The sequence below is a fragment of the Micromys minutus genome (assembly GCF_963924665.1).
Source record: "Micromys minutus genome assembly, chromosome: 25".
Taxonomy (NCBI): Eukaryota; Metazoa; Chordata; class Mammalia; order Rodentia; family Muridae; genus Micromys; species Micromys minutus.
This window is the reverse complement of record NC_137960.1, coordinates 8,090,113-8,116,102: the sequence shown is the minus strand read 5'-3', so window position 1 is coordinate 8,116,102 and position 25,990 is coordinate 8,090,113. Positions and strand designations below refer to the sequence as shown.

General features: G+C 51.4%; 1 protein-coding gene across 7 annotated transcripts in view; it reads right to left on the bottom strand.

Moving 5' to 3' along the window:
* Nucleotides 1–215: 215 nt before the first annotated feature.
* Nucleotides 216–25,990, bottom strand: part of AGPAT3 (1-acylglycerol-3-phosphate O-acyltransferase 3) — a gene marked incomplete at its 3' end in the record, with an annotated part of 84,470 nt that continues 58,695 nt past the window's right edge. For 4 of the 7 annotated variants that reach the window (XM_080937804.1, XM_080937802.1, XM_080937807.1 and 1 more), the window contains 8 exons: nt 17,972–18,198; nt 15,114–15,283; nt 14,328–14,489; nt 13,228–13,381; nt 12,402–12,504; nt 8,079–8,154; nt 5,028–5,226; nt 216–4,749 (listed from right to left, as the gene is read on the bottom strand). In XM_080937804.1, the coding sequence (XP_080793930.1) occupies nt 4,661–4,749; nt 5,028–5,226; nt 8,079–8,154; nt 12,402–12,504; nt 13,228–13,381; nt 14,328–14,489; nt 15,114–15,283; nt 17,972–18,149 (1,131 nt within the window). In that variant the 5' untranslated portion in view covers nt 18,150–18,198. Of the gene's footprint in view, nt 4,750–5,027; nt 5,227–8,078; nt 8,155–12,397; nt 12,505–13,227; nt 13,382–14,327; nt 14,490–15,113; nt 15,284–17,971; nt 18,199–25,358; nt 25,419–25,990 lie in introns of those variants that run through there. The other 3 variants (XM_080937806.1, XM_080937803.1, XM_080937808.1) reach the window with 2 other exon arrangements.

Here is a 25,990-nt window from a genome sequence, read left to right as displayed (position 1 = left end):
AGGACTTGCATTCCTAGTATAGGCTAACTGAGTCTCCTCTCTCAGAGAGGAGACCCTGTGGACCTGGGGCAGCGCTACCAGCTGAAAGGCCTCAGAGAAGAGGCAGAGACCAATGGGTTAGGGGAGGATGGCCCCAAGGGACCAAAAGCACTTGAAGGCTGTCCCTCTTGGAAGTCTATGCAGACCAGAAAGAAAGAAAGAAAGAAAAAGAGGCAGAAAGTCACTTTCTCATATATTGTGGACATTTTATCCCTCGTTTCACAACAGTGTTGGTAATAAACAATAACGACACCTGTGCATTTTACTAGAAAGTACCACCAAGCAGGATCGCCCACACTGCCTGAGTGACCTCCAAATGCTGTGGACACAGAGCTTTGCATAGCAGTCAACACAGCCAGGCCGTCGAGCCAGGCCTGGAAAGTCTACTTTGGCTCCCAGACCTGGACATCTTCCTAGAGCACAGACCTCAGTCCTTACTACAGAAAGCTTATGAGTAGCAAACTTGTAAAAAGAAGAGTACAAAAGGAAAGATCCATATAACACAGTTGCACCCTGTAGACAAAGCATCCCCTTGAGACTGCCCACAGTCAGGTACGGCAATTTCTCGGTAATGGAAAAGCAGCCCAGATATTTGCCCCACCCATGCAGTACTTGATCAGTAAAGTCCATGGTTTGTGCGGCTTCCAGAAAGAGCCGTTCCCCGTGGTTATAGAACTCACTGGTACTCGGTACAGAAGCCAGGAGGTGCAGGCCTTGAGGCAAGTCCTGTTTGATTGTCACAATGTTACTACTCTGAGACAATAAATACAAGTAGAGCAATGCAGCTCTTCATTGAATCAAGTAACTCCAGTTTAATAGAATACAATTTAGTGCATTTCAGGATCTCATTCACAGTTCCGCTTCTGTCTGAACACTTTTGCAACAGAAAGAAACCGAAAAGCTATGGAGAAAAAAAAAAAAGAGAAAACTCCAGGTGACCTGTCAGTACAAAGTTCACAGTTTCACAGGTCGCTGTCTGTGAAGAGAAGATGCTACTATCTCCAGTGGCTCTGCAAAGTGCTCTCGTTGGTCGGTTTCTGGAGTGGTTTGAGGAGAATACCACCTGGATCAACCGATTTCAGAAGCCTGGAAGAAATTTGTGTGCCCACCCTGTTGGCCAAGCAGATCGCCCAAAGCCTGAACTTGCATTTTAAAATCCTGGCCCCTGTATGCAGGGATCTGGGGCATGAATGTCAGCACCCACCTGACAGCCCCATGGCAAGACTCTGGGACAAGGCCTGAGGCAGGTCAGGGGTGCCCTCACCCAGGCCCAGGTGCCTTTGGTTTGGGGCTGGCCCATAGGCCAGAGATGTTTCTAGAAAGAAGGCAGCAGGCATCTCAGGTGTGCCATTCTAACCCTGAGCTTCATGACACTGCAGAGGGCTAGAAGCCACACCAAATGGCTAGCGCTAAGCATCGCATGCATCTAGCTAGTGGTTGGGTCTATGTGTGGGACAGTTGAGGTGCAGGTCATCAGGGCTGGAAAGGCTACTTTTGGCTTGTCCTATACAGTCTCAGGCCGAGACAGGGCAACATGCAGGAAGAGCCACTTCATCCTGAACCTGACACAAATGGAGGCTAACCCTGACTTTTCCTCAGATAGTATGAAGGCTGGACTAGAACAGAGGCAAAAATCCTCAGGGCAAGGTGCATAAAAAGGGAGGGAGGGGCAGCCAAGGCCTCTGTGAAGACACCTGCATTATTCCTACAAAAAAAAGTGTTACATTGTTCCCGTTTGTACTACAAGAAAGTGTTGTTACATTGTTGCCATTTGTTATCAAGCAGTCCGAGTGGTCAGAGCTCAGCTCTTTAATCAGACTGTCTTCCCGCACCCCCCCCCCAAGGCTTACAGAACCTCAGATGTGCCTACAGATGTAGTCATCAAAGACCCACAAAAAGCATGCATTTGTTTGTTTAACCTTTGGGTTAAAAGGGTCTTGTCAAAAGAAGTGTCCCTGATCTCTGAAGTAGCCATATTCTGACCATTCAGCCTTCCTAGTATGATGCTCCTGCTTCTCCAAGGATGGTCATCAATCAGGATGCTAACACAAAGCCCTCAGAGAGAGCAGCACAGTCTGTAAATGCTCAGTGTGAGTACCATGAAAAGCCACAAGCAGTCAGGAGAATGGCAGCCACTGCTGAAGTTCAGCACAGCTTCAGAGAGGCCTGCATGAGGTACATGGGTGTGGCCAGGGACCAGGGGTTGAGAGCCCACCTGGACAGTGGAAGGGTCTCTTGGGGAGATGGTGGGAGCCTTCATGTATCTGGGTCTTGACCCTGAGTGGGGAGGAGACCATGTCCCAGTCTTTTGCCCCCCCCCCGCCCTCCGCAGGGAAAGGGAACCTGAAGCAAAGCCAGCCTAGCAGTCCAGGCCCTCCCTCCTGAGCCCACCAACTACTCCAGTTCAATGCCTCCGGCTCCTGAACCTGCTACTTCCAGCATGGGCTTCCTGAAGACTAACAAACTGCTTCGGCAGACACTTCCATCTGAATCTGGGCATGACATCTGCCATGTCTATCAGTAGTTGGGTGTGAAGGAAAAAGAGAAGCATTATTCCGAGATTTATTAATTTAATAGAAAAATCGAAGGGGTTCTCCTTCCCCTTTCTCTTTCTGAAGCAAATGAAAAGCAAAATCTGACCCCACCCCCCAAAAAGAGCCCACACCCACATTCCTAATGTTTTTATTGCTCTTAGAAGCGCTGTATTGGATCATGAGCAGGGGAAGGCCTAGGAGGGCAGAGCCTGCAACCTGGACTCCTCGGTCATTCATGGACTCAACAGTCAGCTGACCTCAAAGGCTCAGGGCTTCTGTGGGAAGCCAGAGGCATTAGTGAAATGGTCAAGGCTCTGAGGTTGCTTTCCTGGGCCCAGGTACATGCATGGCAGGACCTACTGGCCTGTTTCCTTCCAATTTGTGAGGGGACAGTGAGTGGGGGAAGACAGAGACCCCCCCCCAAGCAGACAGAAAGACAGAAAGAAAAACCCACCAGGAGGGAGCTGACCCTCGGGAGTGCCTAAGATGGCTCGTAGTTGGCAGAGGCCAGGGCAAGCAAGCCTTCAGCTGGAGGGGAAGAGATTCAGTGTCTCAGTTAGCTTGACTCAACATTTCACCCTTACAAGCGGCCATGTTTGTTGCTGCTACCCAGGAGAGACTGCATGGTCTGTAGAGGCTAGTCGTATCTTCTGTGAACCCGGCATGCTGCCTTACAAGGTCCCCAGCACTTGGGGCCATGCAGTTAGGCCCAGGTCTGCCCTCAGGCTTCTCCAGGCCTCCTTCTTCCAGTGTACCTTATAAATCTTCTCTGCCTTTCTATGAACTCTGGTGGCAGTATGCACACCCCCACCCCCAAAATTACCCAGTTTTTCCTTGTTAGAAAACATGAAATGACTTTACAAAAAGCCAGTTCCAGAAGGAAGGTAGAAGTATATGACCGTGTTTCCCGAGGACCTAGGTCTCCCAGAATCCAGGCAGGTCCTTCCTGTACTGAACAAGAAGGAAATGGGCCTCCAGGGCAATCAAAGAATCCCTGGCAAGGCACCAAGTGCAGGCCAAGGTCCCCTGTTCCCTGTCAGGACAGTGTATGTCACTGAGGTGGTATGGAGCAATGGTGGGTGTGGTCGGCAGCCATGACACCTGCCTGAAGAGAGGCAGACTAGGAGGACAGGGAGAAGCTTTGAGCCAGCCATAGACCAACACCTGTAAAAAGAGATTCTAATGCTAACAAGCACTAGAGGTGTCTGAGAACCAGGAGGCCTGGTGATGACACCACCCCCTGAAGTGTGTCCCAGGGGAGTACCACAGGCCGGAGCCCCCCAGGCACCACAGCTCTGAGTGTGGTCTTCCCATCTGGCCCGTGCAGGATGGCAGTCTGCTGGCAGCAGAGGAAGAGGGAGACAGTGTCGTACAGAGGCGCTGCATGAACTCAAGGGTTCCGCATTCTGCAGAGTGCTCGGCGTTCACTTTTAAAAGAGATTTAAGGTGCTCAGACACAGCCCCCAGGGAGGCGGTGCTAATGGCGCTGCTGTGGAGGACAAGGACGGAGGTATGGTCTTCAGCCCCCGGGACAAGGGAGGGACAAAGGGGCCAGATCCACATTCAGTGTGTGCTTATCTCTGAGGAGACTTCCTCCCTCCCCCAGGGCTGGAAGCTAAGGTGCCAAGCAGGGCAGGATGGAGGAGAAGGATCAGGCGGACCTGCCCCCATGAGGCAGCAGCACCCAGGGAGAGCCAGTGTTCTGGGGTGCAGGGCACAAGGTTGGGGCCAGGGATGTTCCCCAAATAACTGATAAGAAACAAAATCCTCATTCTAAGTTTAAGAAGGGAGAGCAGCCAAGGCTGCCTCTTGGAGGCGGAATTCTGGGGGAGCCCCGTGGCCCCACCACCTCCCCCAGGCCCCCCTCTGTCCCCGCAGAGGGCCGATGGGACCCTGCCGGTGCGTGCCAACCATCTTCACCTGGCAGGCGAGTTCTTTGCTCTTGGCTCAAGTTTTGTTAATATTAGTCACCAGTTAATAAGAAAAATAGTCTCTAAGTGTCTCTTTCCCTCGCTCTTGGGTGTTCTGTTTTTAATTGAGTTAATTGGATACCGCGTCAGGTTATGGGTGTTCAATCACAGCATTAATTACTCCTTTTTCTTAAGTTCTTGGTTGCCGTAGCTGGAGCCTTTTTCTATCTCAGTCACTCCTATCAGTCTCCGAACTCCGAAGGAAGCTTGAAAGACAAGAGAGGAGAGATTAGAGGCCAACCTCACAAGGGCATCCTCACTGGCCTTGCCACCCCCATCCCCACCCACTTCCTTCCCTTGTGTGGTCTGGTCCAGAAGCCATGCTACAGTGAGAGGAGGGCACAGTTCTCCACAGCCACCACGCTCAGGAGCCAGGGTCACTCAGTTCCCTGACCCAAACTGCTGACTCCTGGGGCCTCCATGATGAGCCAAAAGTCATGGGCATGGCTTGGGTGTACCCCAGCATGTAGCCTGTGCTCTGTACCTGCTCCCACAAACCCCAAGAACGTCAGGATGAGGAGTGGGGAACCACTGGCAAAGACGCCCAGGACGAAGCTGAAGAGGGGAGAGAGGAGGATGGTGGCCCAGCACAGGAAGTTCAGGAGGGTCCACGGCCTTCGGGCAGGCTTGATCTGCTCCCCTGGGAATACACCGGTCTGCTTGTACATCTCTTGCAGGGCATCCTGAGAGCAAAGGGGAGAGGATGAAGTTGAGATGGATCGACAAGTGTGACTTTGATTCAAGAGAAAACTCAGTAATAAAAGCCACTTGGCCAGGGCACAGGCCTTAGAATGAAGCAGACATTGCCCCAGTACAGGCGGGAGGAGCACTTCCTTGGAGGACCTTCAGTTGCTTGTCTGAAGAGTGTGTCATCTGGACCCGGGAAAGGAGTTAGCTAGGATAAGGCCAGCCAAGCAAGCAAAGCTGCCAGGAGTCATGACTGGCAAATGGCTGGCTGGTGCAGACTCCAGCGTTTATCAAACGATAACCAAAGGGTTCTGGCCTGGACACTCCACCCCTATGGTCATCTGTGTGCCCACTGCAAGGCTTTCACTTTTCACCTTTCCTACCACAGCATCCAGGAACCAAACTCAGGACAGCAGCTTCCATGATAAGCACTTTTACCTACTGAGCCATCTTGCTGGCCCCATACCATCCCTATGTGTTTTCCTCTACCTCCTCCTTTCTTCATCTTCCTTCGTCTTTGATCCAGGCTCTCCTGCAACCCAGATCGGTGTGGAACTCTCCGTGTAGTTGGTAATGGCCTTGAATAATTACAGGCATAGACTGCTACCTGGCTACATTTTCTTCCTGAGGTATACCATCCCAGGTGAGTGAGTGGGGGGTTGGGGGAATTTGTTACTTTTGAAACACCCTGGAGCACAGTGCTGTAATGCTGGCTGCATCGTCTTGCATTCGGATTGAGTTTCCTTCTGACACTCCCAACAGGAAGACTTCAGGTCTGACGTTAGTTCAGTGCCCGTGTTTCACTGGGTTTGCCTGGATTTGTGAAATATATTTATTTTTGAGATGGGGGTCTCACCATGTCACCTTGGCTGTCCTGGAATGCTGGCCATGAACCTTCAATTCAGAGATCCTTCTGCCTCAGCCTCGAGTGCTTTTTTTTCTTCTTTCCAGTCTTCTGCGAACCTTCTTGTTTTCCATTTTCATCTTCACATGCTCATTTTAGTCTGTGTCTGCTACTTCTCAGGTTCCTTTTTGGGCTTTGACAGTTGTGCTGGGTATTAGGAAAGGTCTGCTCCCTTGGGTGTTTTGTCTTGTGGCAGCCTGCAGCTGGTCTTCAGCTGAGTCCAGTCTAGGCAAACACTGAGCTGTCTGCCTCTGGGGTCACCCCCCCTCCAGCTGTGCATAGGCTTCCTTCAGCAGCCTGAGGGGCCTCTCTGTGTACCACTTTCTAGTCTGGTGTCATCATCTTCTGGAACTGTGTAGGTAGGCTAGGACAGTCACCAAAGCAGCACTCCTCAGCTTGGAGGGGGAGGGGAAAGAGGAGGTAGCTGGGACAAGTTTGACCTTCCCCAGCTGACTTCTTGGAAGGTCTGGCCTCATGTGGGGATATGCCACTACCTTACTAACTTGAGTGAAGTCACAGCTCACCATCTGATCGCATGAAAGCTCAAGACTTTGGGGGGACCAGCCAACACTACCAGCAGGGTGTGCAGCATCAGCCCAGGCCCCTCACCCTCATGTCTAGTTCTCCTCCCGACTTGGTCTCAGGAGCTCCCTTGTTTCTTTGGGAGCTGCTCTCAGCACTGAAGGGAATTTTGTTTGCTATAAGTTTTTCTGGCCATCTGGTTTCCAGAACAATGTGAAGAGGATTCTTACTGTCTCAGGAAATGGGCATAGGGTGAGCATGCACTGAGGAATGGGAACTGGACATGTGAGTTAAGAGCACCCCAAGACATCTGCTGTGGGGTCCCCTGACATAAAGACAGTGTTGTAAGTCTGAGGAATGGCCACAACATAAGCACGCTGCTGTAAACCCAGGGACACGTGACATAAGCAAGCGGTTGTAAATCTGGACAAGGTCTGTTACACACTTAAGATTTCCTTTATATTAAAAAAAGGAACAAATGTGGTAAAACATCATCAACAGTTTCACTTGCACACACCAGGCACCATGTGAGGCTTCTGCACTGCTGCACACATCAAGCATTGTGTCAGACTTCAGACTTCACCGTGGAGGGCCTTTCTGGAGCCACTTGCTTCTAGACACCTGGCATTTGACATCACCAGGACAAAAGAAATAAGCTCAAGCAGGAATCTGACTCTGGGCCTGGGCTCAGGAAACAGGCCCAGATAAAGAACATTTACGTTTGTGTTAATGCAAAGCTCAGGGCAGCTCAGGGGAAGCCTGGATGGCAGTCCCCTCCATCATCCTGATTAGCCCCTAGAAGTTTACAGGATCTTGTTTATTGCTTTGCTTGTTCCTTGACTCAGAACTGATCTTACTATTCTGCATGTAATTAAAGTGATTTAAAAGCAGATTGTAAAATAATAAAGCAGCTTCAGCCTCAGAACTGGCTGAAGTCATGTTTTAATGTTGTCTAATTGTCTTTTTTCTTTTCCTTTTTAAAAAAAGATTTACCTATTTATTGTATATAAGTACACTATAGCTGTCTTCAGACACACCAGAAGAGGACATCGGATCTCTCATTACAGATGCTTGTGAGCCACCATGTGGTTGCTGGGATTTGAACTCAGGACATCTGGAAGAGCAGTCAGTGCTCTTAACCACTGAGCCACCTCTCCAGTCTGTCTTTTTTCTTTTCAGTCCTCACTCCTGCAGTGGGGAACCTGTTGACTGACTGGGCAGGCATTGGTTACTTTGTTTTAGCATTAATTTTTCCCATTTTAGAAAAAGAGAAGACTCTGACACAGGTGAGGACCATCAGTCTTTGGCACCCAGAGGGGAACCATGTGGCACCTATCTTCCTTCCTTTCTTCCTTCCTTCTTTCCTTCCCTACTGTCCCAGCCTGCTTTGGAGGTGAGATGAGGGCAAGCAGGAGCCCTTACCTTCTCCTGGTACAGCTTGTGAAGCCACTGGGCCGCGCCGGTCTCATCTGCTGGGATGTCTTCCAGGGGGAACCTCCTGAAAAGTGTAAAGAGGGAGCAGGTGACAGGAGGAGACCACCTAAGGCTCTCTACTCAGGCCTCATTATTAGTTTTTGAGACAAGCAGACAGTTATCTGACATATTGGAGCCTTCTGGGCAAGGCCAGGCCTTCTCCCACACGAGGGCTGAAACATGTCTCTATATCTGGGGACCCTGTGAACCACCTGCCTGGCAGACCATGCCTCAGCTTCCCCATAGAGTGACTGCAGTGGCTTTGGTCTTTCCTAACACTCATACTGTTGGAGAAGATCAAGGTGAAGGGTCTGTGGCATTTGACCTTGATTGTCACCTTCAATTGATAGCTCCGGGAGGCTGTGGCCCCAAACCACATACTGAAGTTTCCCAAAATGCCATCTTCTACCATGTGAGTAGTTATGTGAGGTTTTTATTAGTTGCAGAATGAAGAAGGGTATGAACACTTATGGAAGGCATCGGTGGGAGAGTGAAGGCATCAGGCGTAGTAGTGCATGCCTTTAATCCCAGCACCCAGGAGGCAGAGACAGGAGGATCAGGAGTTCAAGGTCAGCCTGAGTGACAGAGTGGGTTCCAGGACAGCCAGGGCTGCTCTGTCTCCAAAACCCAACCCAAAACAAAACACAAGACATAGAGCTGGACACAGTAGCACACGCATTTAACCCCAGCATTTGGGATGCAGTGATAGGGTCATAGCTAACGTGTTAAGTTAATGTTAAGTTCCAGGCCACCCAAGGCTACGTAGGAGGAGTCCCATCTCAAAATATAGTAACTACTGTTAGAAAGAAAGGAAGGAAGGACAAACCAACAGACAGACAAAGAAAACAAGCAAGCAAGCTAGACTGGTGGCATATTCATGTACTACCCGGACTTGGGATGTGGAAAGAGAATGAGGAGCTCCGTATCAGCCACACAGAGGTTTCACAAAAGCCTGGGCACCAGACAGGCGGGTCCTGCTTTCCACGGGGAATTGCAGTACCTTGTGATGCCAGGAGGTGGCACAGAGCACTGTGGTTCACACAGGCTAGCAAGGCCTGGGGTGGGGTGATCAGGGTCCTTTTCAGGGGGACAGATCCCAAGTCCCAGGGGACACTGACATCGTAATTATTCTGCATCCTCTGCACACTGTTTTCTGGTGTGCCGTGCTTCACACCCGAGTGCTCCCTTCCTTGCACACGCCTTGTGCTTTGAAGCCATTACTAAGTTACATTTAAACACAAGCACTGAATTTGTGAATGACCTCAGGAGGGTGGCTGACACAAGGTGGCTGACCCAAGCAAGTACATCCAGGGTGACAGAAGAAGGCTGACGTTTTTCCTCATGCCTCTCAGATGGTGTCTAATTGAAAGTTCACAAACAGTTGGCTTGCTTTTGGAAACTTCTATTTAGTGTTTTCAGACTTCATTTGCGTGTGGGTAAATGAAACTAGGAATAAGGGAGAAACTGATGAATACAGCTCTGATAAGGGACTTGGACGGCCACCACGGTGGCCCATAATCCTTTCTTTCAGAGAAAAACAGCCACATGAAAGGTTCACAGGCTGAGACAGACTTGTACATCTAAGATGGAGGCTGAGGCTGTGGCTGTGTCGGCTATGCCCAGGGACCTCTGTACCTCAGCACAGCAGGTGGAGTCCCGGGATACAGGCGTGTGGTTCCACAGAGCACCACTGCAGGCTCATGGGCACATCAGGGTCAGGGGCAACAACGTCTGAGTAAATAAAATATTTATGTCTGTGCCTTCCAAGGGCTCCAGCCACATGCTGAGGACTTTGTGGGGAGGGTTTGGCACAGATGGCATACAGTCAGAGGGTATAGCAGGAGGGTACCTCCTATAGCAAGAGGACCACAGGCTCTCCTGGTGTGTGTGTGTGTGTGTGTGTGTGTGTGTGTGCTCACGCACTACTACATGATATACATTACTGAAGTAAGTAAAGATAACAAGATACATGTTGGTGGGATCCTGAAGGCTTCCTGCTCTTGGCAGCTGGAGCTTGAGCTAGTTACCCGGAACCTTCCAGGAATAACTCTCTGCCATCACAAGGCTAGCCAACATGCCAACACAAAGAACAGAGGTCCCTTGGGGCTATGCTCATGCAGGCCTGCCCCATCACAGCCCCCGGAGTTCTGTCTCTCTCGAGGGAGGCTGGGGGAAGGCCCTTGCTGTGACTGCAAAGGTATGCTGGTTGGTGGGAACAGCACACTTGGACAAATCTGAGTTCAAGAGCACAGACCAGCTCGAAGCTGTCTGCCGAAGTGCAGCTTGAAATCTCTACAGAATTAGTGCATCACAGATTAAAGGGCGTTGAGAGGAGGCTCCCTTGTCTCAGCTGGGTGCTCCTGCGGGAGCACATCAGCGTGACGGGTGACTGAGCAGGTGGACGGGAGGAATCTGGGCACCCTGCCACTGTACGGCTCTGACCTGGGCCACTTAAGCCAGGGACAAGAGTATGACTGGCCTCTGAGGGGACTCACCTCTGGACATGGCCAGATTCTCAGTCATTGTCATCTACCTTTTGTTCCCCGCTGTCCCTCAAAGATTATGTATTAGCATTTTGGTCTCCCAGGATTTTGGTCTGACTTTAAAAAAAATGGGGGCCAGTGGGAAGTCCTAGGTCATGGCTGTCTCTGAGGGGTCAGCACCCCAGCCCTCCCTCTTTAGCCAGTGATGAGGTGACTGCTATGTTCAGCTCTGGGCGCGTTTCTGCTATAGCATGCTGACCCTACACTGGACCAAAGCAACAGGAACTCAACTGTGGACTGAAACTATTAAAATCCTGTGTAAACAAGGTCTACTCTTTGTACGTGAGTTATCTTAGGTATGTGTTACAGCGATAGGGTGCTAACTAACACACCTGGCTGTGGAACCCACCTGAGGCTCAGAACCAATCACCACAGTCCCTGGGCCAACTTCCTTGCTGGAAGCTGCACACCATGAAAGAGAAGACCCTAGCCTTAATTGTTGACTCCCAACTCAGGGTGAGTTCCCCAAGACCAGACTCGGGGTCCTGGACCTCCAGCTACCCAGCTGTTTGCAAAGTCAGGAGGAAAAGGTCGACAAGCTTACTGTTTATTATTGCTGGCCTTTGCTACTTTGTGGGCTCTTCTCCCACCCCTTCTCCCTCCTCCCCCGATTTATCCCCTATCACTAGATAGGAGAGAGTGAAGGGCAGAAGGGGAAGAGAGGTCTCTGAATCTAATTTCTTTTGTTTTGTTTACTCATTGAGCATGATAATTAACAAACAGCAACCAAATCCCCTAAATGACTAACAACTAACCTTATCTCTCGGGGTCCTAGCATTTACCCTCTTAAAGGTCCTCAGAATTACAAACCCCACACAGTCACAGAAACTATCTGCAGCTGGCAAAACCATGCCTCTGCTAGAGCACGAGGCAAGCCACAGTCAGCTGCTGCAGACAGGCCAAAGCAGCCCCACATCCCACACCTGGGATTCAAATGAAAACATATTCTTATAATATTTCTGTTCTTAAAAGAACCCAAAATTCCTGAATTCTTACTACAGTTTATGTCCACAACCTTCTTTCTGAAAGTCTCCTCACAGTGTAATTTGTAAACCAGTATGAGCTCAAGTCCACTCAGAACCAATTGAAGGCTCGGAGCAGAACTGATGTTGGATGAACCGTTTTCTCAGGAGGCACAGAGATGAACATCACCTTGGCTATGGTCCTCAGCCAACACTGAGACATAGACTCTACCCACGCTGTAGAACTGTGATTCTGTTCTAGAAGGTAGACTGCCTCTGTGTAGGAGGTCTCAGCTGTACCTACAGCCCTTCCAATGGGTCCTGACGTTAGCTACTTCACAGAAGATGGCCAAGCAAGCCCTGCAGGCACCATCACCTGAGCTCTGAAAAGTAGGCAAGGCCTTCCCCAATCAGACCATCCTATGGATCAGAGCCACCTGGTGACCGTGCCACTCCAGCAGGGGCCCTGCAGGATGTCCCATGTCACTAGCTCAAAGCAGGAGATCTACGGTTACTGCTTAGTTAAGTTCACCAGATGTGTGACTGCTGTTCAGGGAAACCAATTGACCCTGGCCAGATTTGGGATAGAACTTTCCTCAGAGACATGTGTGCATGGATGTCCACTGAGGCTGAGAGACAGACAAGAAACAATTCTCACATTGGCCAGGGGACTCCAGAGGCTGCTATGTTGCCTTGCCATGTCCCATACCCTCAGGAGTCTTGCAGCAGGCCACACCAAGTCCTAACAGCCCTGTGATGGCGCTCACCTCACGCACATGTCTGCCTCATATTTCTTTCCATACAGGATTCCCAGTAGAGATGGGTTCTTGTTCCCTCTGAAATTCAGGGTCACATCATAGATAGCTGCAACTGTGGAGAGGAGACAGGACCAGTGAGCGATGGATGATGGGAAACACCCTACAGCAGTGATGTCACCACCAAACAGAAAAGCTACATTTATACCTAGGTCTGCCCCTCCACACAGCAGAGTGTGGGGCAATGATCTTTGTTCCCAGCTGGCTGCCAAGTGCTCAGACCCTCTCTGCTGGAGGTTCCCTTGTGCCCAGGGCTCTTGGCTCCCTTCTGTGGCTTATGCAAACCCTCCCAGATATCTCTGCTCTGACATTCTCCTTTATAATGTCTTGCTTTATTTGAATTTTACTATTGGACAGTTTGCCACTAAGTTACAGTTTATTATCCCCAAAGAGATTGCAGGTCTTATAACATGTCAGTTCTACTTCTGCCATTCTTCCCTGCTTCTGGTATATTTTACATTTTTATATTTTATATTTAAAAAAAGTCCCCCCTTTCAAAACAGTCTCATTAATGTCCAGGCTGGCCTCAAACTATATTTCTGGGGATGACCTTGAATTTATACAGCCAAAAATGACCTTGATTCCATCTCCTGAGTATTGTGACTGCAGAAAATTCCTCAGTGCCTGGTTTTTGGGGTACCAGAATATAAAACTCTACATATTCAAAGCAAGTCCTCCACCAGTTGAGCAATATCCCAACTCCACTTAACTCCTTGCTTCGCACAGTGGCCTAGCCGGCAGTGATGGATTCGTCTCTCACCGTGGGCCCCAGTCTTACCTGTCCCCCGGAGGCACTGGACTGCAGTGGTAAAACCCTTGGTCCGGGGCAGCAGGTGGTACTTGAGTGGGGGCAGCCCCTTGGAGGCAGCCACCTCCATGCTGATGCGATGCTTGGTCTCTGTGAAGCGTGTTCCTTCGCAGTACAAGAGAAACTAGGTGTGGAATGAAGAGGGCAGGGAGAGGCCAGATGGTTATTCCAGGGACAGAACCAGAGCCCTGTCATCAAGGCCTGTAGCACTCCAGGCCTCACCTGCCACAGCTGCAGGGCACACACTGCTGGAGCTATGGAGAAAGCACAGACTCAGCCAGCGGCAAGCATGTGTGTTGTTGATATGGTATTTTATTTTAGGGCTGCAGTTTGTACTCCAGTCACACAAATGGGTGCAGTCAGAACAGGTTTGCTGAGAAGATCTCTCCAGAAGAGAAACCTGAAGGTACCTCTGGGCAGCAGCCCTTGACCAGAGCACAGAAAGCCTCTGTTGTCCCTGAGCATGTGTGAGAGATGGGAACTAAGAAGCCAGGTTTCCGAGAGTAGACAAGGAAAGGGATGAGAAATGCCATGCAGGGCGGAATTTCCACCGCCTGTTCCCTAGGAAGGTGTGCGCCAAAGCTGGGCTTGCAGTAGTGGGGACAGGTGGAACTATGTCCCAGGAAGGAGGCCAAGTCTGCAAATCTGGGATGGTATCATGGACATGTGTGTGCACAGGTGTTTGTGTATGTGTGTGTGTGTGTGTAAGCTATAGGTCAACCTTGGGTTCGATTCCTCAGGCACTGCCCACCTTGTTTTTTGAGACAGCAGCTCACAATGGCCTGGAGCTTGCCAAGTATGTTAGGCTGGCTGACCAGTGAGCATCACAGGTCTACTTACCTCTGCTTCCCCAGTGCTGAGATTATTTGCATGCTCACCACAGCTTGCCTTTTTTGTTGGGGTTTTGGGTTCAAACTCAGGCTCTTACACTTGTGTGGCAAGTACTTTAACCATATGAAGTATTTCCCTAGTCGGAGATTTTACAACGTATAAGTTGGGCCATGGGTACACAGGAGGACTGAGTTGCGTCCACAAGCCATGCCACCTCATGGTACACGCAGCACACTCACCCACATGTACTCTGGGTAGTTAGCCAAGCGCCTCAGTCCCTCTATGACAGTGTCCCGGTCTTCCTCCCACTTCCGTTTGCAGAATACGATCTCTAGGAAGTACCATGTCCAGCCGATGAGAGGCACATACAGCAGCTCCCTCTTAGCCAGCACCTTGGAGCTCTGCAGGGACACCGGTGGCACCTGTCAGAGGCGGGGAGGGCCCGGCCAGAAGCCCTCACAGACACACCAGGGGCTCAGGCCTTGCTTCTCCTGGCTCAAAGCATTTGGTAGAAATGGGACCCTGGCTTATGACTGAATGATTCTTGGATCGGTACCCCTCAAGTACACACAGGGTGCCACCCCAGAAACTACTCAAGAGCCAAGCCTTGGTGGCATGGCAGATGCACCACGACATGGTGGATAGCAGCAGCGCAGCTCCAGGTCCCTTCCTGACCCCCTTCTTCCTGCCATTGCTTAGGGGCTTTGGCTGCACTGAACTCTCTGGCCTTCTTAGTGTAGTTCAAATTCATCTGAGGCCAGTCAGCTAACCAACTATTCAGTTAGCCTTGAGTGGGATCCTCTGGATGGAGAAAGATAGTGACAAGAAATGAAGTCACAGCAAGTCCTGAGAGCAGGCAGGAAACTACAGAGGAGACCCCGTGGGGACACCCCCTACCACACCCGTCCATCAGCCATACTGCTCAATGAGAAGGGAACAAGCCTCTGGAGTCTCGGGGACTCTCCTCCTGGGGTCCACTCTGCCATCACTCACCCACCCAGCCCTCCCCTGACCCCATTGCTCACCCCCAACACGCCAAACCGCTCGCACATGGTCCACCCACAAAGGAAGTCGATCTCGAAGTTGTGGTTGAGGATAACAACCACGTGCTCCTTCCCAAAGTGGTCCACGGTGGCCTGGTCGGTGAAGAGAGTGCACTCCGTGCAGGACCACCACTCCAGGAGCATGACCAGCTCTGCGGGAGGGTGGGGTCAGCACTGGGAGATGCCTGTCCAGTGCCCTGCTCCAGCCCCAGCCCCACCCCAGCTTTCCACATGCCCTGGGACAGCAGTATATGAGACTCACGTCCATTTCCGTTTCCAGCTAGAGGGGAACTTTCTTCTGGAAGTGTGTTCAGAGGGAGGGCCCATGTTTGTAAGCTTTCCCAAATCATAGCTACTTTGTGTAATGGAAGCTGGTGGTAGCACCGGAAGAAGCAGGGCCCTGCAGACCTAAATGGGTCTCGATGCCTCAGTGCTCAGCCACCGAGTCACTTTGGTGGATACTGGATGCCACCACATGTCACGTGACCACTAGCTTGCCTATGTGGAAGGATGTAGCTGTGTCCTGAATGACAGGGGAGAGAATGCCTGTAGGTTGTGCAATGCACAGCTGGAGAGCAAAGGTAAGGTGGACATCTGGTGTAAGCTATGGTCCACGTTCAGTCTTGTCTACCCCGGGCCTGTGAAGAGCTCATATGAGATCCACTGCTGCCCAGGAGGCTGTAGGATGCCCAAAGGCACGGAGAGCACTGTGGAGGAGCTCGGAGGGTACCCAGCAGCTGACTGCAGCATCTCCACGAGACTAAGGAAGGTCACCAGAACTCAGAACTCAGCCTCCTCCTGCCTGCAACTCACAGGCCATGGCAGATCCCAGATAAGGCAGGACCATGGCATTGTATGGCTCCTCTGCATGTTCACCAGCATAAGGTTAGGGCCAGAAGGTACCATGGTAAGAGCTTTGTGTGTATTTGTTCAGCATAGTTTGCATACAAGTGAGTTCTGGTAGGAGGCACAAGAGGGCAGGCATCCTGCACGCATGCCATGGTCTGGAGTGGGAAGCCTATGACCAGGCATCTGAGGCGGGTGGACCAGGATGTAACTGCCACATGTAGGATGGTGGCAGGAAGCACTTGTGGCTCTGGGCACTGCTCCATGAGAGAGCCCCAGGGTCACCTGAAAAGGACTGTTCCCTGGGGATGGAGCCAGAGCATGCTGCCAGCCTCAAACATAGAGCCCACAAGTAGGGCACCACCAGAAGGGGTGATAAATGGTGTGGATAAATGCTTTGGAATACTGCAGACATGGGGTCCTTAATGTTTTACAAACATATTAGCATGTGGTCTGAAGGGCATCCCATACATGTGCCCTAGAGTCGCACGTGTCCATGGGAGAACACACACAGGGGTGGCCCTGCCACCCAAGAGGGGTGACAGTCATCATCCTCCAGTCCAGCCCAGGCCATCACCCAGTCACAACACAGAAGGAAGTCCTAAGGCCTGGGCACCCAGAGAGTCCCCAAGGACATGCTCTTCATCCGTCCTGCACCTCCCATCTCTGCCTGAGGCCAGGCTGATGCTAACTGGCCTCTCTGCCCCCTCCAGGGCCTGGTCAGCAAGCCTCCCAGGGACACATCTGACTTTCTAGCATGTCTCCCATGATAGCTGAGGGGCTCTGTTTCCTTTTCACTCAGATTTGGTGTGTGTGTGCTGTTCTGGCGTCAGAGTAGCACCGGATGTGGGGATCTACAGTTTAGCTTTTGTCTGTCGATACTGGAGTGTCCTTGACACCAAGTCATGTTGCACAGCTGGGGTTCGTCTCTGTGCAACAGCTGTCACTGGGTCAAGCTGAGGAGGGGGATCACGCAGACTGGAGTCACTGGCTTCTCGGTAGGGAGGGGAGAAAGGTGCAGAAGCCAAAGACACACTTCCTCTCCTGTGGGTACAACACACACCATGCTGCACTCATTTCCTGAGGCACTGCTCTCCCTGCCCCTGTCCATGCCTCGGCTGCAACAACCAGGTGTGAACAGTGGTGGACTGCACACTCCTTTGTGTATCTGCTTTTTTGTTGTTGTTGTTTTCACTCAGAAATGCATCTGGAAGAGAGTTCTCTGATACAGAGAGGCTGCTTGTTTCCTTGGTGTCAGTGGGCACACTGTGGAAGGGATATGACCAGGGCTAGCATCCACAAGTCTACCTGGTTGGCCCTGGGCCCATATCAACAAGAGAAGGTGAGAAGGCCTGTGGGCCATGGACATCTGCAGAATCCTCAAGGCCATGTTCTTATCCTGTGGAGCAACTGAGTCAAATTGGCATCATTTAAACTCCAGGGAGCTGAATCTAGGTCAGTGCCCTCCCACGGTGCATACGGTGGGAGCAAGCGCCTGTCTGTCCTTGTTGATGTGGACAAGTTTCTCATGTATATATGTTCTCATGTACTGTACATTTTGACAGACAGATGGCAGCCACACACTCATGACTAAGGGGCACCCTGGTTTTTACTGCACCCTGCAATGTGAATAGGGACATTCAGTACTGTGTGCTGGTGGCCGGGTCGCAGATCGCTGCACCTATTTTTACCTTGCTTTTGCTGGTTTGAAAGCACCCACAGTGCCGTGTTAGACCCTCCTTTTCTGTGAGTCACACAGCCTGATATGGAAATATCATGTGGTTGAGCCTAGTAAGGTTACTCTGAACACCTGTTCACATGGCTCCTGGAAGGGTGTGACCTCAGCTGCACCTAGCTTATTGTGGGATGGAGTGTCAGGTGTGGCCCTGTCCAGACTGCTTCTTGAGAGCCCTGGCAGGAGAGGCTTTCCCCCACCCCTACCCCAGCCCTCAGGAGAAGCCCCTGCCCAATGCCCTGTGGGTGGGGACACTTACGGCTCCAGAGCGAGTAGGCCAGGCGGCAGTTGATGCGGCGGTATAGGTGCTTGCTGATGGGCCAGAGGGCCAGTGTGCACAGCTGGGTGAAGTTGATAACCAGCCCGCTCACCACGAAGACAAAGCCAATGAGCAGGTGCACCACGAACTGGGTCTTCAGGTAGGCAAGCAGGCCCATGGTCGCTGCTCAGGGGCGGCCGCACGGTCCTTCACTGAGAACAGCCGTCCTGGAAACACAGGCACAGTGGTCAGTGTATGCTGAGATGAGGCATAAGCTTGTGGCTTGGACATCGTGGTCCTCACTCAGGGCGTGGGTAGATGCGCTGTTGTGCCTGGCTCAGAGAGAGGCTGCCCCTGGCAAGCTGAGGAACAAACACTGTACATCTCATGCAAACATCACACACACACACACACACACACACACACACAAACGCACAGTGGCTTTCTGAGGCTATTAGCAGGATGGCCAGCTACCATGCACTAAGGACATATACATAGCATGTCACACTCTTGTGAAGGAGACTAGGCTCCATGCTGTGTAGGGAACCTCGGTTTCAGCCAAATCTCTAGGTGACCAAAACCTATGGCAGCTTAACTGTCATGGAAAGGGAATCCCAGACCACTTGGCTAAGTCTCCGGGCTCTGGATAAATCTGTTAAGCCAGCAATAGAAGATGAGGACGGATGAGAACAGAGGAAACAGGGACACTTCTGAGACACAGCTGTGCTCCAGGGCCTACAACAGACATGCCTGGTCACAATGTGTCAGCAGTCACGAGATCCCGAAGACTTGGTGCAGTTAGGGCTGTGTGTACAGGGAGAGCACTCAGGAAGGCTGAACGGCCTGTTCAAGGGGCCAGGAGAAGATTTCCGTGTTGACTTTGAGGTCCAAGTCTATACTCATGTCCCAAGGCCAGGGCCTGCAGACCAAGTTCCCTGACACTTCAGAGACCTCAAAGTTCCTTCCTAGACCATGCAGGACAGACACACAGAGACCTGAATCTATGAGATGGCTGAGGGTCTGCACAGACATCGCATCTGTGACAGCTCTGACCCAGCAGCCCCAGGAGAAGCAACAGCCCTCAGCACCCACACCAATGTTTATGTCACAGGCTCTACTCTGTGCCCAACCCAGTGGCTTTGTGGCTTTCAAAGGAGATGCCTAGGCTCCATGGCACACCTCCAACCCCACAGCCAGGGCCCCAGGAACAGAATATGATTTTTAAGGTCAAACTTCAGTGAGCTCTTCATATAGTCACTATGAACTCAACTTTGGGTGGCAAGACTCAATGACCAGGTGGCCGCCAGCACCACTACACAGAATGAGACATGCATGCAAGCTGGTCCCACCCCAGGTCCTGGTTGTGCCCATCACTGTTCTGATCACTTGGCTTGGCTTTTTCAAGGCATAGGATGGCACAGATGGGCTGGCATCACACTGCTGAGCTTGGCCCTGCTGGTGTGTGACAGCAGCACTGGTGTCCACTGCAACGTCCTCAGCTGTCCTTCCCTGATAATGATCCCCACCTGTTCGTGTTCCGGGCTGTGAGGATGGCTTTTGCCGAGCATCTAGTGACCATCCCATGTGCTGCACAGAGGGGAGGCTTCTTGCTCTACCTGCAGAAGTCTGAACTAGAGCTTGTGTGGAATCCATGCGGAGCCTATGCCAACCTCAGTGTTCTGTCCCTATAGTGCATTGCCAGCCACATTCACCTCTGGACCTCTGGTGCCCCTGGGTCTAGCCAAACCTGAAGGGGCAGATGGAACAGCCAAATGCTAGCCTGGAGCTCAGCTCAAGCACCAAGACCATTGCTCTACTTCATAGCCCAGGATACCTCACATAGCCTCATAGCCTCGTCACCCACACAGAACACAGAGCCCCACAAAGCCGTGTCACATGTGCTGCTGCAGAGCGTGGCCTCAGTCATCACTCCCTAGCCCCCAAATGCCTCAGTGACAGATAGACACAGGGCCTGCTTCCTCATTTCCAGGACGGTTTCCTTATTGCCCTTTTAAACATTCGATGCCGTCCACAGGAACGCGAGCGGAGCGACTCGACCTTCATGCCGACTTCTGCTCTGCTCTTGGCTATGAAGTTTCTGGTCAGAGCAGGGAAGTGCGGGGAAGGCCTGAAAGCACTGACAACGGTGTTGGTCCAGATGCCTTCAAAATAAGTCTTTTTTATTTTTATTTTTTAAGGCAGGGTGTCACTAGTAGCCCCGGCCAGCTTGGGAACTCATGAGGATCTGCCCGCCTTTGCCTCCGGAGTGCTGGCACTGAAGGGTTGCATCACCACACTTGCTCAGCAAGTTGTAAAGTCTTGTGTCCTCAGACTGTTTCAAGTTGACGCCTATATTTCAAACCCGAGTTTGAATGTACGGAGTGTGTACTGGCGTCCTGTAAAATATGACTTTAAAGGTGGAGTTTTGATCTTATAAATGCAACCACAGGCCAGCCTGGAGATCCGGCATCCCCGTGGCTCTTCACGGCCCCTCTGCTGGTTCCCTGGCTGTGGATTTCCACTGTGTTTTTGCTGCAGGATTTTCTCACCAGGCAGCATACCAAGAATCTCTTTGGCTTAAAATTGTGCTTGAGGTTGTTTTATTGATTACTGTGACCTACTGTCCCAGCAAAACTGTGGACCATTTTAGCCTTCTTTGGACACTTCTGGCACACAGATCCAGAGCCGAGGTATCTCAGACCTCAGACCTGCATACTTGAACTGTCCTGTCTGCTGGGACCACCTTCTTGCAAAGCCATGGTCACAACACAGCTTGAACCCCGGCAGCCAGCAGCACAGAGCATCCAACTGCACCCTGAAGACACTTCACAGCACTTCTTAGGGCTACATCTTTTTATCTTCTTTTTTTAAAACCATGCACCTGATCCTGACAACTCTGAGTCTACACAGCCATCTGGGAGCACACCCCACCACTTCAAGGGGATACTTCCTCACGGTCACTTTGAGTTTAATCTTTTTGCCAAGAAAACTCCACAGGGCTGATGAGCTAATGGGAGACACGCAATGCTCCACCAAGCGGGGAGTGCTGCCATTACACATCTTTGGTCACGGTGGTCTTTTGGAGCACGGTGTCAGCTGATTACCACCCGAGAGCAGGCCGACCCTGACCGTGAGACGTGTCATCTGTGAGCTTGCCCTATCGTCCTGCGGTGAGATGGCCCTGTCAGACTCCCCATCTCTCCCATGGCTCTCTCAATCTCCTCGGATACTCCTGCCCTGGCATCTGGTCCCTATCATGATCTCTGGGCACTGGTGTCATTTATGATCTGTGTGACCTTTGAAGATTGGATGTGACTAAAAACTTAGACATGGTTTCTGGAGCCTAAACGACCAACAGCTGGAGAACAGGGTGGTACCTATAGCTCATAGGTGATTTCCTGGGCTTTCCCATTTCCCTGGTTTAGTTGGGTTTAGTGTGCTCCCGAGGCCAGCCTGGCATTAGAACATCTTGCCCCGAAAGTGACACCATTGCTTCCTGAGTTTCATCATGGCACTTCACAGCCTGCCAGAGCTAGCACCTTCCGGGTCAGAAGATGGCGGTAGGTGAGACAAGCCAGCCTTGGCTTCGGAGGAACAGGCAGAGTGCTTGCCAGCTGGGGAGGAGGAAGCCATGGCTCAGCTCTCTGTGCTGATTACAGGGTTAGCCACCCTCAGCGGCAGCACCAGCATCGCTCCAATGTGTCCGTGTCGGGGTCTTACTCAAACCCTCAAATGTTACCACAGCTGGGAACCAGAAGCTGGAGAGATGCTACTCCCAAAAGGATGTCCCTGGAGGAAATCCAGAACCCTGAGCCACACCCCTTTCCATAGTTACCACTGAGAAGTGAGACCCTTCCTTAGTTAACTGAGACCTAAAGGAGCCCTCAGGCTTGGCCTGAGATAGCTGGAACTCAGGACACTGAACCAGCCAACCACACACAAGGAGGGCCTTACCTCATCCTCTGCCCTGACTGTCTCCTCACTAGGACTGAATGACTCACCCCCAGTGATAAACCCCTAGCACCTCAGAATGTTAAGGTACCTAGAGACAAGGGATCCACAAGGTGACTGAGGTAAGTACTGTTGTCTTATCTGATCACCCATGTACTCCATGGAGAAGGAAGGAAGGCACAAGCCAGGTAAGGGACCAGAGCTGCCTCAACTCAGCCAATTTATGGGTCTCGTCTCCAGAGTTCTGGGCCCCTGAATTGAACGGTGCAGCCCAAAGTCTGTGGACTCACACAGCGCTCACAAACACACAGGCTTCAGGCTCCCTAATCTGAGATATAGGAAGTCTGTTGCTCCATCTTCCCACAGCCAACTTCTTAGTCACATTCAGTCCCCATCCTCTGGGAGCTTTTCCATCATCCTTGGTCCCTCTGCCCTGCTTCCCTGGGGACCACTTCCCAGAATGCCCTCGTATCTGTCTCTCAGTGCCCATCCTCCCCATACTTCATACTGCCTGGCTGTGGGGTAAGAGTCTTTCAGAGAGTGTGGCTGCCATTTAGCAGGTGAACTGGCAAAGGGAAGACACTGAGCTATGGAAAATGAGTTATTTGTGATGCTCGAGTCACAAGGAAGATGCCAGCACGTGGGTTTTGGTGATCAAACTCCAGTTTACAGGATAACACAGCTGCTGCTGCCCTGTCTCCCTCCCGTTCACGCCTCTTCAGTTCCCTACCAAGGCCTGGATGTGCAGCAGGAGCTGGCTGTGTGAAGGGTTGGGTTAAGGGCATTCCCGGCACACCCTCCCATACCCTCTAGGCTTTCTTTTGTAAGCGTGGGGAACTGAGCCGGTCCAGAATCAGCAGATGCAGGAGGAGATTACCAACAGGAAAGAGTAAGAGGACGTGCAACGGAGATGGGGTAGTATCTCAAACTGTCTTAATTCAGGTGCAACATTCACTATTCAGAAACAGCCAAGAACAAAACTGTAATGCCCAAACCTTTCTGAATGGTCAAGTGGGTGTGGAAAAGCAGAGTGCTCAGGGTAATGGCTCTGAGAGCCCTCAAACCCTTCACCTTCCTCACATGATGGGGGTTGGGCATGGCTTCCAGGCCACAGTCTGGATGTGCACTGGTGAGGAGTTGGAAGGGACTGAGATGAAGATGGCTGCACTGTAAAGCTGTCGAGCGCTGCTGAGGACAGGCCTGTGCCTTGCCATCCAGATCCTCAGTGTTTAACCACAGTGGATTATGAAATAAACGCAATCAAAGGGCAAACCAGTCCTTAGACAAATTCAACCGCAGACTCGGTCTCTAGGAATGCTGGAAGACAAAGTGTGAGACCTTGCCCGGCTGTCCAGTATCACTGCCTGTAGAGACAGAGCTGTCTAACTGTGGTGAAGAAGGAGGTGCCATCAGCACCATTTGCTCCCGATGGCCAACACTGTCACACTAAGCAAGAGGACAGGGTATTAAGCAGAGGAAGCTCAACACAGAGTCCAAGATGGTGGAGAAGTTGTAGGCTTCTGGCAGCTCTGGTAGCTTTGCTCAACCTGGTTAGTGCCATTTGGTTGGTTACTGGGGGATCTACCAGGGTCAAGCTCCAGCAGCTATGAAGTCTCACAAGTACGACCCTGTGGCCATGTTGCCTTTTAGGCAGGCAGAAAGTGGGGAGCTAGAAAGAACCCCCAGGGCTAAAGGCTTCCTCTATAGCAAGTGGAGTATGGGCTCAGAAATGTTAGTGACCAGCCAGCCCCTCATGTGTCCAGGCTATAGGACACAGCATCAAGCTGTGCACAAGCAGTGCACGAACACATTGCACAGAACAGTGTGGCTGGACCAGAACCAGGCATTGAGCAGCAGGCCATCCCTGTGTGCATGTCCTGAGTCGGTCCACACTGCTGCTTCTCAGATGAGCACTGATCCCTGGCTCAGAACCCGGGCTGGCTGCCTAGGTGGTGATGGTATATGACTTCCAGGGTTGCCTCCAGAGACCTTGCAACCTGCTGTGACCTTTGGTCATTAATTGAGGGTGTATATGGGTCAGTCTACTGACCATGTCTACTGAGCCCAACCCAGCCCAGGTCACCAGACCACAACCTTGGGGTATCTCTGTCAGTGAACAACAATGATTCCAGGGGGACCAGAAGCACCCAGCTAAGCCCACACGAAACTGCTGACCTCGTATCCTCAGTGAAGTCTTAGATTGCTTAGGCACACCATAAGCCTTTCCAATACATAAGCTGTTTATAAATACTACCAAAGCCTAATTACATAGCCAAAGATCCCCCACCACCTTGGAATGAACCGACTTCACAGTTCATAGGAAACACAACCAGGAAAAGAAAAGCCAAGTGACTCAGAAAAGGCAGGAGAGAACAGCCCTACAGGTTCCACAATTACGAAGCCCGTCACCACCAGGATGGGCCGCACCACATCATGTGTAGACCAAAAACACAGGTCCAAGGGACAAGGCTCCATCAACAGTGAACAATCCCACCCCTCTTGTACTGACAGCAGGTGACCCACAGCCATGGTCTGCGGCCCTGGGTTGTCTGTGTTGGAGCCCAGCCCATAAATGACAGGTCTCTCTCACAGCAGCCCACACAGGCCCTCTGGGCTCCAGCAGACTTGTGTTTCTACTGGATTTAGATAAATTTTAAAAAGTAAGGGAGCTGGAGAGATGGTGGTAAAGAGCACTGACTGCTCTTCCAGAGGTCCTGAGTTCAATTCCCAGCAACCACATGGTGGTGGCTCACGACCATCTGTAATGGGATCTGATGCCCTCTTCTGGTGTGTCTGAAGACAGCGACGGTGTACTCACATATATAAAAATAAAACAAATCTTTAAAAAGAGATAAAGTAATGGTAAAACCATGGCTGAGTTTGTCACTGTCTTGTCTAATGGATCTGAAGGTACAATTGGATGTCACACACGAGCCCCTCAAAGTCCTGACAGAACTCTACTTTGTGGCACCAGAATCATCCAAGTTTAGCTGACAGCACCTGGAATCGGGGACCGAGCGCAACCACCACAGTGGCACATATTCCTGTGTTCTGAGAACAGAGCCCCAGCCCAACACAAACCACAAGGCCATACCCCTCTCCTCCTGAAACAGGTCCCCAGGAAAACAGGCGATCCAGTTCTAGCTAGTGGGAGAAAATGGGGGAGGAAGGGAGGAAAAGGAAGGGAGGGAGGGGGAGGGCAGGAGGGAGGGGGAGGGAGAGACCAGGCAAGTTTTCTGCTGTTCCTGGGAAGGAGATAAACACAACTCTTAGCTCTTCTTCCCCTCGAGCTAGAAAGTCACATTCAGGACATAGTAGTCCATTTGGTCTCTGACCACTGCATAGGGCTACGAAACCATTTATGTGAGTACCAACAAGGTCTGGAGCCCCTTCCCCTTATAGGAGTCAAAGGACCAGAGGGAAGAAATGCCCTCACCTTGGGTGCCTTTAGTATGGGAGAGATGATTTCTGCTGAGTCCTAGGCCCCAGGCTGTCTCTAAAGAATGAGAAGGCCAGGGAGTCAGTGAACCTTGGCAGGGAAGTGGACAGTAGGAGCAGCAGACACAACTCCAGTGACTGATCAGGCCCCAGTGCCACCAAGCATAAGAGCAAATGAAATGCTCCATGCCCCTCGCTTACCCAAGTCCCCAGCTCCTGAATCTTTACGGCCTCCAGGGTGTTTCTGGTGACTGCCCTGTCCTGAGCAGTGGTGGTGGTGAGAAGGGAAGTAGAGGGAGGCACAAAGCTTCCAGCCCTGATGACCCCACAATGGGCCTGTGACAGGACTGGGCTCCCAGGTGTGGCTGTTCCCCTTACAGCAGGACACCACCCTGGCCAGGGCAGAGTACCATGCTCCAACACATGCATCTTTGCATAATGCAGGTGCACTTAATTGAGCACACACACATGAACAGCACACAAATGAGCAGGACACATATATGCACAATGCACACAAGTATACTCATCCACATGCATATATGAATATGCTCATATCTAACACATTCATGAACAGCCATACAACATGCATGCACACATGCCCTCACATACGCACACACATGACAGATCAGT